At 54.0% G+C, this 14,176-nt stretch overlaps 1 protein-coding gene across 1 annotated transcript in view; it reads right to left on the bottom strand.

Annotated features, from left to right (window-relative positions):
- FREM1 (FRAS1 related extracellular matrix 1) overlaps positions 1 to 14,176 on the bottom strand; it is a 1,195,879-nt gene that overhangs the window by 926,250 nt on the left and 255,453 nt on the right. The window contains exon 8 of the mRNA XM_069626057.1: positions 10,468 to 10,599. Coding sequence (XP_069482158.1) covers positions 10,468 to 10,599 — 132 coding nt within the window. The remainder of the gene's footprint in view (positions 1 to 10,467; positions 10,600 to 14,176) is intronic.

Here is a 14,176-nt window from a genome sequence, read left to right as displayed (position 1 = left end):
TGGAGGCTGCCCCTGCACTGCTGGGGGTTGGGGGTGGTGGGAGACATGTGTGGGGGCCTGGTGGAGGGTGCCCCTGGATGCTGGGGGGTGGGGGTGGTGGGAGACATGAGTGGGGGGCTGGTAGAGGGTGCCCTGCACTGCTGGGGGGTGGGGGTGCAGGGGGACATATGTGGGGGCCTGGTGGAGGGTGCCCTGCACTGCTGGGGGGTGGGGGTGATGGGAGACATGTGTGGGGGCCTGGTGGAGGGTGCCCCTGGATGCTGGGGGGTGAGGGTGGTGGGAGACATGAGTGGGGGGCTGGTGGGGGGTGCCCTGCACTGCTGGGGGGTGGGGGTGCAGGGGGACATATGTGGGGGCCTGGTGGAGGGTGCCCTGCACTGCTGGGGGTTGGGGGTGCAGGGATTTATGAGTGGGGGCCTGGTGGAGGCTGCCCCTGCACTGCTGGGGGTTGGGGGTGTTGGGAGACATGAGTGGGGGCCTGGTGGAGGGTGCCCCTGCACTGCTGGGGGTTGGGGGTGCAGGGAGACATGAGTGGGGGCCTGGTGGAGGCTGCACCTGCACTGCTGGGGGTTGGGGGTGGTGGGAGACATGAGTGGGGGCCTGGTGGAGGGTGCCCCTGCACTGCTGGGGGGTGGGGGTGCAGGGGCACATGAGTGGGGGCCTGGTGGAGGGTGCCCTGCACTGCTGGGGGGTGGGGGTGGTGGGAGACATGAGTGGGGGCCTGGTGGAGGGTGCCCTGCACTGCTGGGGCTTGGGGGTGCAGGGAGACATGAGTGGGGGCCTGGTGGAGGCTGCCCCTGCACTGCTGGGGGTTGGGGGTGGTGGGAGACATGAGTGGGGGCCTGGTGGAGGGTGCCCCTGCACTGCTGGGGGGTGGGGGTGATGGGAGACATGATTGGGGGCCTGGTGGAGGGTGCCCCTGGATGCTGGGGGGTGGGGGTGGTGGGAAACATGAGTGGGGGGCTGGTGGAGGGTGCCCGGAAATGCTGGGGGGTGGGGGTGCAGGGGGGCATGTGTGGGGGCCTGGTGGAGGGTTCCCTGCACTGCTGGGGGTGGGGGTGCAGGGGGACATATGTGGGGGCCTGGTGGAGGGTGCCCTGCACTGCTGGGGGGTGGGGGTGCAGGGAGACATGAGTGGGGGCCTGGTGGAGGCTGCCCCTGCACTGCTGGGGGTTGTGGGAGACATGAGTGGGGGCCTGGTGGAGGCTGCCCCTGCACTGCTGGGGGTTGGGGGTGGTGGGCGACATGAGTGGGGGCCTGGTGGAGGGTGCCCTGCACTGCTGGGGGGTGGGGTTGCAGGGAGACATGAGTGGGGGCCTGGTGGAGGCTGCCCCTGCACTGCTGGGGGGTGGGGGTGATGGGAGACATGAGTGGGGGCCTGGTGGAGGGTGCCCCTGGATGCTGGGGGTTGGGGGTGGTGGGAGACATGAGTGGGGGCCTGGTGGAGGGTGCCCTGCACTGCTGGGGGGTGGGGTTGCAGGGGGACATGAGTGGGGGCCTGGTGGAGGCTTCCCCTGCACTGCTGGGGGGGTGGGGGTGGTGGGAGACATGAGTGGGGGCCTGGTGGAGGGTGCCCTGCACTGCTGGGGGTTGGGGGTGCATGAAGACATGAGTGGGGGCCTGGTGGAGGCTGCCCCTGCACTGCTGGGGGTTGGGGGTGGTGGGAGACATGTGTGGGGGCCTGTTGGAGGGTGCCCCTGGATGCTGGGGGTGGGGGTGGTGTTAGACATGAGTGGGGGGCTGGTGGAGGGTGCCCTGCACTGCTGGGGGGTGGGGGTACAGGGGGACATATGTGGGGGTCTGGTGGAGGGTGCCCCTGCACTGCTGGGGGTTGGGGGTGTTGGGAGACATGAGTGGGGGCCTGGCGGAGGGTGCCCCTGCACTGCTGGGGGTTGGGGGTGGTGGGAGACATGAGTGGGGGCCTGGTGGAGGGTGCCCCTGCACTGCTGGGGGGTGGGGGTGCAGGGGGACATGAGTGGGGGCCTGGTGGAGGGTGCCCTGCACTGCTGGGGGGTGGGGGTGGTGGGAGACATGAGTGGGGGCCTGGTGGAGGGTGCCCTGCACTGCTGGGGGTTGGGGTGCAGGGAGACATGAGTGGGGGCCTGGTGGAGGCTGCCCCTGCACTGCTGGGGGTTGGGGGTGGTGGGAGACATGAGTGGGGGCCTGGTGGAGGGTGCCCCTGCACTGCTGGGGGCTGGGGGTGATGGGAGACATGATTGGGGGCCTGGTGGAGGGTGCCCCTGGATGCTGGGGGGTGGGGGTGGTGGGAGACATGAGTGGGGGGCTGGTGGAGGGTGCCCTGCACTGCTGGGGGGTGGGGGTGCAGGGGGACATGTGTGGGGGCCTGGTGGAGGGTGCCCTGCACTGCTGGGGGTGCAGGGGGACATGTGTGGGGGCCTGGTGGAGGGTGCCCTGCACTGCTGGGGGGTGGGGGTGGTGGGAGACATGAGTGGGGGCCTGGTGGAGGGTGCCCCTGGATGCTGGGGGGTGGGGGTGGTGGGAGACATGAGTGGGGGGCTGGTGGAGGGTGCCCTGCACTGCTGGGGGGTGGGGGTGCAGGGGGACATGAGTGGGGGCCTGGTGGAGGGTGCCCCTGGATGCTGGGGGGTGGGGGTGATGGGAGACATGTGTTGGTGATCAGTAGTGCAAGGTGACATGTGGGTTGGCTGGGGGGCATGGCCATGGTGGATGGGTTGCTTGTGGGACATGAGCAGGGGGGCAGGGTAGTCCCCTGTGGTGTGGGCTGCCTGCAGGGGCCGTGGAGGGTGTAGAGGGAACACCTGGGAGGACCCACACGGCCAGATCACGTGTAGCATTCCCCGGCACCACCGAAATACACGTACCCTGCTGAAATCGCGTGTGAATCTTCCCGCGCACCTCGGAATACACGTACCCAGGCCAATCGCGTGTGGAACTTCCCGCGCATCCTGAAGTACACGTACCCAGGCCAATCGCGTGTGGAACTTCCCGCGCACCCCGAAACACACGTACCCAGGCTAATCGCGTGTGGAACTTCCCGCGCATCCCGAAGTACACGTACCCAGGCCAATCGCGTGTGGAACTTCCCGCGCACCCCGAAACACACGTCCCCAGGCTAATCGCGTGTGGAACTTCCCGCGCACCCCGAAGTACACGTACCCAGGCTAATCGCGTGTGGAACTTCCCACGCACCCCGAAGTACACGTACCCAGACCAATCGCGTGTGGAACTTCCCACGCACCCCGAAACACACGTACCCAGGCTAATCGCGTGTGGAACTTCCCGCGCACCCCGAAGTACACGAACCCAGGCTAATCGCGTGTGGAACTGCCCGCACACCCCGAAGTACACGTACCCAGGCCAATCGCGTGTGGAACTTCCCGCGCACCCCGAAACACACGTACCCAGGCTAATCGCGTTTGGAACTTCCCGCGCACCCCGAAGTACACGTACCCAGGCCAATCGCATGTGGAAATTCCTGCGCACCCAGAAACACATGCACACGCTATTTTTCACACAGCGGGTGTCCGTGTTTGTCGGTACCCCTTTGCACCTCATTTGTCCTAGAGGGCCACTGTATGGACCATTCATCATGGCTGTATATGGGTGCTTTTTGTTAGCGCACATTTTGGCGCACATTTATTTCAGGTGCAGGGACGCTACCGCCTGCTTTCTTGTGGCGTACTTGTTTGGCCCTGTGGGCGTCTTTCACTGTTCGCTGATTTGCCCTATACGATTCCATGAATACGGGTTGTAGGCGAGCGTGTGGGCGTTCCGCGCACTTGCCTCCTGTACTTCCCCCGTGACACCCATATTTTCACGCGTTTTTCCCCATTCCGAGTGTTACGCCCCGTGTTCCGCCTACTTTTGTGATGTGCGCCGCGCTATGTGCGATTTCGCAGTGGCCGTGGCGCACGCTGTTGGATGGCCTGTGCGCCGGCGTGCGCGGCGCACTTTTCAGCGCACATCCAATGTTTTTCTCGCGCACGGACTTCCATGAATCGATGTGCGCTGATTTCCCTGCGATTTTCGCACTTGCACTGCGATTTTCGCACTTTTACTGCGAATCGCACGTTTTGGCACCTCTGCGCGGGAATTTTCGGCGCACATTAATTCCATGAATCGACCCCTTAAGCTTCTCCAGTTAAAAAATTCATCAGCTGCCACTGAACATCCTCTACTTGTCACTGTGCATGATGTGTGTTTTAATGCACACAAAGGGGCAGGGCACTCCTCCCTAAAGCTGGCGTCACGCACCACCGACCGTCATGCCATCCTATATATATTTATGCATATGGAAAAATTGTTATTCTGGAGCGAACTTGTCTTCAGTACAGAAACATAACTTTGCTGTAGTTGATTTGCTGTCATAATAATGAACCATATTTGGGTTCCTCCACACAAACTCAATGGGAGATTTCTTTCATCTCCCGTTTGCGGCGGCAACGCTGGCCCAGTGCAAAAAATTATAAGGGGGCCTCACCAAACGTTTTGCCCCGGGTCTGAGGACACGTTGTGACAGCCCTGGACAGGGGCACAAAAAAAATGGGTTTTATGATGATGTACAATCTCTAGCCCTTGCACACATATGATAGACTACCATATCATCATAACAAACAATGCTGAACAAGTTCCAGCTCGATAATAAACAACATACAATATAGACAACGTGATTGCCAATGGAGGTCTTTACGTCCTTAACATGATACCAACATAGTACATTTAAGGGAACATGGGGCAGCAATGCCAAGAATCTGCACCAGATGTTTTACTCGGATCTACCTGATTGAATCGAGAATATTTTCTCGAAGACAATTTCATCTGATTTATTTTTAATGACATTTCACTGCAAATATATGCCACCTCCCACCCAGGCATCCCCTCTACCTCAATTATTACCCTAACCATACTCCCGCATACATTAACGGTGACATTCATTAAAAACATGTAGTTGAAGTCGTCAAAATCCCCTGCAATGTCATTTACATATACCGTTTTACGCTAGGTTACTTACATTCTGAATTATAGACAAGAGAGACGAGACATCAAGAAACTTTGGGCCTAATTGATGGGACATTTAGCACGGTGCAAAGTGACTGCACTGCCCACAAACACCCTGATTCACAGAGCTGTGCAAAGTTTATTTTTGCAGTGCAAAGTCACTTTGCACTGCAAAAATACACTTTGCCCCGCCCTGGGAATCAGGGTGTTTGTTGGCAGTTTGTTGGCAAAGTAACCTTGCACCGCGCGGTAAAAGTTCCATGAATTAGGCCCTTATGGATTGTGACACGTTTTTTCGCGTCACCTGACTTTGTTTTCCTTTTGAAGAATGAGGATTTTAAAACTTTGTGAACATGCTTATACTCAACAATAAAAAATCATGATGGAATAAACTAAGTACTTATCACTTCGTACTTAAGTGACTGCCCCAGCCACGAGAAGTGTCTTGGTATCTCATGTCTCTTGTCTGCAACTCATATTGGATCCCTGCCCAGGATCTAAGCTGGAAAGCTGCCAACATTATTACTATTTAATGAGTCCACTTGGGCACATCCTTTTGATTTACAGACTGACCCCACTCAGGAGAGTTCAGGGGCTGGAGGGTCTCCCCTCTAGGATACTTATGTAAATTGGTTGGCAAAAATGGTGTATTTGGTGGCACCATTTGGGAAATACTGTATAAAAGGCCAAAGGAGCTACAGGTTACACATTGGAACCAACACCACATAAAGAGATATGTCTGCACTAAATGTCCCTTAGTACCACACTAACCCATCAAAGGTATACCAGCACAACTCTCCACACTCAGACACCAATCTGCCAGGCATCTACATACAACTCCACGTGGGGATGTTGGCATTTACGGGGCTGTTTTGGTACTTATTCTTGGATTTATAATGTGCACACTTTTTATATGTTGCTAGCAACATTATTGTAAGCTCTCCTTTCTCGGGCTATTGTTTTTAGTGTTGATCTATGTTCTGCAAACATCAACATTGCAATCCTGCCCTGCTCCCCTCTGTACCATGTTAGTCCCTTGCCCACCTCTTACCGAAGGTGTGCTATACAAGTCTCAGTCGCGCACAGCAAACATGTTCACCCATGCTCCTGTGGGGCACTAGTCTGGACGGCCCAAGCACCAATGGTGACCGGCACCAACAGGCGAGGAAAGTGAATGTTGGTTCTGCTGCACTCAGTCCTCTCTACTAAGATTTCAGGGGCACAGGCTTGCCGGTAAAACAATATATTTGCCTGTCAAATCAGGTGATATGGCGGCGACAGAGGGCTAGTGGAACAATACCACAATTCTAGGTGATGGTCTCGGGGTCCACTGACAGCAGCATGAGAGGACAGCATTTTGTCCCGGCCGCATTGCAAGGTAGTCATTATTTAATAATGTGCCCATAATGACTTTTAAGGTCTTCAATTTTTGCAGTTAAGTCACAGTAAGATTGTCTCATTTGCCCATGGTAGCACGCTTTGGTTAAACAAGGAAGATGGGATTTTATCCCACTCTGAAATGTAGGCACTTGAGCACACACCTCCCTGGGTTTTCTTAGTACAAATATTTAAGTTTTGGATTCAATGGACTACAATAATACTGTCTTATAGAGTTTCAAAATGTAGAAATTGCATAGAAAAGCTTCCGGACAATATGTCAATCCATATAGGAACAAGGGGTACTGCTGGAAAGTGAAGAAGCCACTTCCAAGGGTACTCCCGGACAAGAAAGCGGACAAAAGCCATGGCAAGCGACCTCCAAATATTATAAGCGAATTTGGGCAAAAACAAGCGAGGGAGCAATGTAGGGATAGACGGGCTAGGAAAAAAATAATGTTATAGAGCGAGAAGAGAGTAAGAAGGTGCAGCAAAGGATATACAAAGAAAGTGAAGAAAGAAAAGAAGGAAAGAAAGAAAGTCTGTGTCTACATTTTTACTTTTATGGAAACCATGTCAATTTAATTTAGAAAGCAAATGAAAATTCACTTTCAGTGATCTCAATGTACACACGTTTAAACCTAACAGGCAACATAGACTACAAACACGCTTTTTCCATGCCCCAAAAGCTCTTTGATGGTGTGGGTTGGGAGGAACACACCAGTTTTGTGTCTGTTTTTCTGGTTTCCTCTGTGCGTCACACCTCCCGATTGGCAGTACCTCCACTGGCCCTGCTCAGCCTTCTCGTTCCTTATGTCTGGGTCGAGCCAATCCACAAAGTTGCTCTAAAGCAAGATTTTCTGAGCCTGCCCCCCTTGACCTTAAAACAGCCCAATAGACCTCCTCAGACAATTGGAGGTTGGAGAAGGACAGATATGTCAGAGTATGTTAGTGTGTCCTGTGATGCAGTGCCCCAGCGCGCCACTGAACCTCCTCACTCCAGGCGCAGCCACTCCAGCCATGCACACCCTGTGATGTGGCATCCCCAAACCAGTGGTCGTAGTGTACGAAAAGAAGTAGTGGAACTATGTTCCCTGCTGGCCTGACCTCGCTCCCCACAAATCCCAACGCCATGCCCTGTCCTACGCACAATCTAAACCCCCCCAACATATCTGCTGTTTAAGGGAATGTTTATTTATTTATGTATATATTGGACATTTGTATGGCGCCTATACACAAGTGTTTTCAGGCACCACAAGACAAGATGGGGGTGGGAGGACATGGAAACGATACAGGAAGAGCAAAAACGGTTATATTGGCCTTGTGACAATCCTACCATGCAGGTGCATGACAAAAAAAGGTAAGTGCAGGGGAGGAAGGGGCAGAGGGAGAGGTGCAGGAGTGGGGTGCTCCAAGGGAGGGGGTGGACAAGTGCTGGGCGGGCCAAGGCGGCAAGTGCCAGGGGAAGAGGGGGGAGAGAGGATGAGTGTGGTGGTCAGGGAGGACCAGGTTGGGCTAGTCCGGGAAAGGGAGCCGGAGGGCAAGTGCTGGCAAGGGATGCTGGGGGGACTGGTACGGGGTGGTCTGGCCCCAGTATGACTCTGAAGGGACCAGGCCCCAGTCGCAGCTGCAGAAGGAGAGTCAGCACTGGAAGGGGGAGAGGAAAGGAAGAGGAGAAAAGAAAAGTCTTGAGAAATTTCCAGAATTTAAGAAGATCTGGCTCAAGTCTGAGGGGGGCAGGGAGGCTGTTCCAGAGGGAGGAACCAGCAGATGAAAGGGATCTACCTCCCACTCTCTGCTTGAAGAAACGTGTGACATGCTGAGAGTTGGAGCCAGAGGACCAAAGGACTCTGGCAGGGAGATATTTACGGAGGGAAAACTGGATGTAGAGAGGTCAAAGGCCCCAGACAGCCTTGTGGATAATGCAAAGGGTCTTGTTAAGTGCATTGCACTTAAGTGCACGTTTCAACTTATTCCTACACTTATTTTAAAACTAAACCATTCCAGAATGCTTTTTTAAAAACAATGTAAAGTATAGGAACAGTAAAGTATCAGGTACGAGTTTGTTGGGTTGCTTACGCCTACTTTTAACTTATAGTTGACCGATTTACATGTAAGATTTCAATTGCATTATTTAATTGGTTCTAGACCAAGAAGACGTTTGCAATTGATAGCATCTTCTTGGTCTAGAACAAATGAAATAATTCAATTGAAATCTTAAGTGTAAATCAGTCAACTATAAGTTAAAAGCTAGGCGCAAGCAACCCAACAAACTCTTACCTGATTGTCTACTCACTAGCGGGTTGCAGTCATTGCTGGGTTCTACTGCCAGGCAAGGCCACCGCGCCACAATTACTAATTAAATACCTTAAAAACTAGAGGGAGGCACACTAGCTATCTTCAACTATCCTTTTCTCATTTTATAGGAACAGTATGCCGGTCAGATAGCACAGTGGGTAGAGTGCGTGCTTTGACATCCGTGCAGAGCCTCCCGTCGCGGCAAGGCCAAACTCAACCACTCATCCTTCCGAGGTCGATAAATGAACACCACACACTGTGGATAATAATAAGCAGCGCTCAGATACCTGAGGGTTCGTAGCGCTACATAAAATGCAAATTATTATTAGTAAAACCTTTTTTAAAGTAGAGGAGCACCGCTCCCAACCGCTCTTACCCACTTTGACCACTGCCCCACACCCTTTCGGGTGATGTCCAGTGATGCGGTGCCCCTCAAATTTACCACCCCTAAGTACGCACAAAAATAGAAACGCTCCCGTGAGCTGGCACTCTACTGGTGGTGCCCTACATAAATCCTGCACTGGTCGCCAGTGCCTAGGGCCGGCCTTGGTTCCTTCAACAGAAAGCCTACAACACGCCTTCCCCACAGAGCTTCCCTGCTCGCATCCCAATGTAATATTTCTCGGCCTTGCCTTACTGCTCTTGGAAACGTAAGACACACTATTTCTGTGTAGCGTTTCCTCCAATCCAGTGGGTTTTTTTTTCTACATAATTGATAAATGCTTTGGTGTGATGTAGCAGCTCCCAAGCCACTTACTCGTTTGTGCTCAATATATGTAACCATACCTGCCTAACCTCCGGAATTTTTCCAGAGACTCCGAAATTTTGAGCATTTCTCCGGGTCTCCGGAAAAGTCCCTCGAATCTCAGGAATTTTCACATTCCTTCCGGGTCCCGTCATATTCTCCACCTGATTGGCTGCCGCCGGTAACCAATCGGGTGGAGAAGTGGGCGGGACCCGGAAACTGCCTGCCTTCCGTGTGCCGTGCCGTGACCGGTAACCCCCGTGACAACTCACTGCCTGTGTAGCGAGGATCAATTCCGCTACTTTTTTACTTTTTCCTTCCTTTCCCTCAAGCGACCACCGTAACAATAGTGCTTTCCATGGAATGACGTGGATTGAAAGTTTCAATCCATGTCATTCAATGGAAAGCACTATTATTACGGCGGCGCCGCCTTCATTTTGCTTACTGTTTAAAACAGTGAAAATACAGTATTTCTTGTGTGTGTTTTTAACGTGCATGCTTTTTTTTTTAAAGGAGATTTTATTGAATTGCCAGAAGTAGCAGTGTGCGAGGTTGCAGACTTGCAGCACTTTAAACACCTCATGTTAATTGAAAATGTAAACAAACTTCACTAAACTCCAAGGTTGTAAAGATAAAAGCTGATGCAGACCACCCTTGGGCACTTTGTCTACAACAACCGAGTTTACCTTTTTGACGGGTGGGCGGGGCGTGTGGGCGGAGCTGTGTGCAAATGGGCGGAGTCCTGTGTGGCTGTGGGCGGGGCCTAAATCTCAGGAATTTTGATTTTCAAATGTAGGCAGGTATGTATGTAACCATTATCATCATTGTGGAGTGCAATACACAAGGAAAGCCAAGGTAAAGTATCCCCTTCGCATCTTTCAGTGGAGGTGTTCCCAAAGGGTCTGTCAGAGGCTGGTTTTGTGAGTGCGAATAAGGCGGCCTTGATGACCGAGAAGAAATGCGGTGCTTTCGAATTTGCCGCCAAAATGTCATGCTAATAATTTTAAAATTCGGATAAATAAAAAAAACGTGTGTTGTACCAATACACGCACACAATTCAGCTTTACCTCTTACAGTGATTCGTCCATGCTGTAAGCCGTCCACGATGACGAGGCGCACGGCAGTGATGTCATCATTGTCCACGATTTGAAGCTGCTCCCACGTAATGGGACGCGACTGACCTTCAAGCAGGTCCAGGCCTGGAGAGAACAGAAAGCAGTTTATAGAGGCATCATGGAAGGTTACGGCTGAAACGTACATTTCTGGATATACTCTTATCATGGCGGCTCCATGCGCATGTGTATTGCAACCAAGACTTATCGTTTTAGGATGACATCTGAGGAAACACACCCGCAGCTTATGGCATGTTTACTCCCCCAGGACATACACTGAAGCCGCGTAGGAACGGTCTGCCCTGTCTCCACTCTGACATTGGATTCGTGTTGCTGTTTTCGGAATGCACATGAGTTAATCCACCACAAGACATTTCAAGGCTGACTTGATTTTGAGCTTCCACATGTTGCCTAGGGATCTAGGCCCAAATGAAGGACGCACACACGGAGAGATAGGAGGAACTTCTTTATTCTTTCACAACTAAAAGGAAGTGGCATTCGCAGCGCACGTAACCCATAACCCCCTTGCACAGTCAGACTCCGCCTTTCCAACGGAGGGGGCTCCCGAGCGTTAACCCCTTGAGTCCCGGGTAACACTACCCCCGGACAATATGTCCAAACATCAACTTGACACCCTGTGTCTCAACACATAACTTAACACTCCTCAACAAGTCTCATCGGCTTCTTTATGAGCCGTCTCGGCCTCTCACCTCGAGTCCCCAGATCGGGCTCCTCTTCAATTACTTCACTCGGGGCCACATCCCGGGGGTCCCCTTCCGGGGGAAACCACTCATCATCCCTCTGCATTAGTGGTTCCGGTGAGAGTGCCCTTTGAGCTCCTTCCGTGGGCTCTCTCCTTGCATATGGCCTGAACTGTTGACAGTTTCTGGTGACGGTCCTGTTCTCATCTTCCGCCGTCACCATCGTGCCTTTCATGGCAACAATCCTCAGGGGGCTTGGAGCAAACCTCGGGTCTGTCTTCCTGCTTGCCGGCTGCTGTACCAGGACTTCATCTCCCACCTGGAGCCCCGGCAGTACCGCTCCTCTTCGAGCATCGGTGCGACGCCTCGCATTCTCTTTTGCCACCGCATCTCTCTGGAGGAGATCTTGGTCGGCCGGCTCAGCCTGCACCGTACTCCTCGGGATGCGAGTTCGCACTTCATATCTAAACATGAGCTCAGCAGGCGTCTTGTTTGTGACCTCATGGGGAGTGTTTCTGTAGTCTCTTAACAGGCGGCATAGGGCTTGGTGTGTATCAACGGCGTCCAGCCGTGCCCTCTGAATGGCCTTCTTAATCGATGCCATAAATCGCTCCGCCATTCCATTCGCCTGGGGGTGGCGTGGTGTGATCTTCATGTGCCTGAACCCCAGGTGCTCTGCCAGTGTCCCAAATTCGTGCCCACAGAACGGTGGTCCGTTGTCGGACTTGACCCACTTGGGGATCCCCCACTCACTGAAGACCTCTTCTATCGTTGCCGCAACTTGAGAGAACGCTGTGGAGCTGACTCTCTTGGCAATCGGAAATCTTGAGTGTTCATCCACGAAGAGCAGAATATAGTCGCCCGCTTCAGTGGGCCCGTAAAAATCCATGGCTACTCGTTCCCAAGGGTGCTCAGGTATTTGAGTGTGTTGGAGCGGGGGCGGATGTTCTGCAGGGGCTGTGCACTGACAGGCGTGGCAGTTCCTCACCCACTCGTCCACAGCTGCGTCCAGGAGGGGGAACCACACATGGCATCTGAGCTGCTTCTTTGTGTTCTCGGCTCCCCTGTGACCTTCATGAGCTATGCTAACCACCTCGCTCCTGAGTGTGGCAGGGATGACGATCCTACACCCTCTGAGCAGAATGTTATCGTCCTTTACCGCCAGTTCACCATGGACCCTGGCTAGCCGTTCGATTTCTTGCTTGTTCACCCCCGGGTGAGCTAGAGTGGCTCTGTGGTGATCTTTCCACTTGTTGGCGGTCGTGAGGCTGATCGCCAGGGCTGTCGTCGGATCGGCTGCCGACGCGGCCGCTACCCTTTCGAGTGACAGTGCCGGGGGCAGCGCCTGAGCCGCCACATATTGCACATACGCAACGTCCCCCTTCCGTGCCAGCGGGGCCCCTACTGGGTGTCGGGAGAGGTAGTCGGCGGGGTTAAGGTCGCCCCCCGGGCGATGTACGATATCGTAATCGTATTCCTGGAGGCGGATGCCCCACCTTTCAATCCTCGGTGGCATCTTGGTATGCGGGTTCCCAAACAATGAGAGAAGCGCCTGATGATCGGTGATCAGCGTAAACTTCTTTCCGATTATAAAGTTATGAAAATGCTCACACGCCCAGACCGCTGCCAAGCTCTCCTTCTCGGCCTGGGAGTAGGCTAGTTCAGGCGTTGATAGCGCTCGGCTCGCGTATGCAATCACGTGTCTGGGGTTAACATCTGCGCCACTGGTTTGGGCCAGAATGGCGCCGAGGCCTACTGGGCTGGCATCGACTACCACCTCGGTGTGCCACTGTGGGTTGAAATATGCGAGGCGATGGGCCTCGGCGAGAGCTTGCTTGATGTCCGCAAAAGCCTGTTGACAGGCCTGTGTCCATTCAAACGGCGACTCCTTCTGTAGCAGTTTCCTCAGTGGGTCTGTGATGGAGGCATAGTGGGGGATGTACCTTGCGCAGTATCCTGCCATGCCAAGGAACGAACGGACATCCGCCACTTGTCGGGGCTCGGCGAGGTTGGTGATCGTCTCGACCTTCTCGGGGTCAGGCAGCATGCCGTCCTTGGAGAAGATATGTCCAAAGAACTTGAGTTTTGTTTTGCCGAACCGGCATTTCGATATGTTGAGCGTGAGGCCGGCACCCTGAAGGGCCTCGCAGGTGTCGTGTAGAGCCCTGTCATGGGATTCCTTGGACGATCCAAAGACGAGAATATCGTCACTGTAATTGAGGGCCCCTTTGATAGGTCGGATGATCTGGCGTATAGTTTCCTGGAAGATCTCAGCGGCAGATGAGATTCCAAAGTTCAGCCTCCGGTATCTAAAGAGTCCATCGTGTGTCGCAAACGTGGTTATGGGCCGGGAGTCAGGGTGGAGCTCCAGCTGATGGTATCCCTGATTTAAGTCCAGTTTAGAGAACATTTGGGCACTGTTCAGCATCACAATCATGTCCTCAATACATGGTCCCGGGTGTCGTTCCCGTTGGATCGCCGTGTTGGCCACCCGCATGTCCACGCACAAACGGATCTTGCCCCCTTCCTTGGGTACCACCACAAGGGGGGACACCCACGGCGTCGGACCCGTCGCCGGCTCAATGATGTCGTCGCGGAGCAGTTGCTGGAGCGCCTCCGAAACTGTCTCCTGAAGGTGGAATCCGACCCTTCTGGGATGCTGCGGCACTGGACGCACGTTGGGGTCAATATGGAGCCGGATTGGGGGTCCCCGTAGTTTTCCTAGCCCCACGCAGAGCTTGGGGAAGGCCCCCGCGATGTCTTCTTGTGAGACGAGCGATTGAGTTTGATGGTAGGCAATCACATCTTCCGTGTACCCCTGGCCGGGTTTGGCCGCTGCGGCAGTGATCACGTCACCCACATTCACGTGAATTTCAATCAGTCCGAGGTGCGACGCCGTGAGGTAGCTAAGGAGGCATCGGCTTTTGGCGAGGGACCGTATCACGTGAATGGTCGCATCAACT

The sequence above is a fragment of the Ambystoma mexicanum genome, chromosome 6p (assembly GCF_040938575.1).
Source record: "Ambystoma mexicanum isolate Mex_15411 chromosome 6p, UKY_AmexF1_1, whole genome shotgun sequence".
Classification (NCBI taxonomy): domain Eukaryota; kingdom Metazoa; phylum Chordata; class Amphibia; order Caudata; family Ambystomatidae; genus Ambystoma; species Ambystoma mexicanum.
Note: the sequence above shows the minus strand (reverse complement) of the source record. Positions and strands in the feature narration are given on the sequence as shown.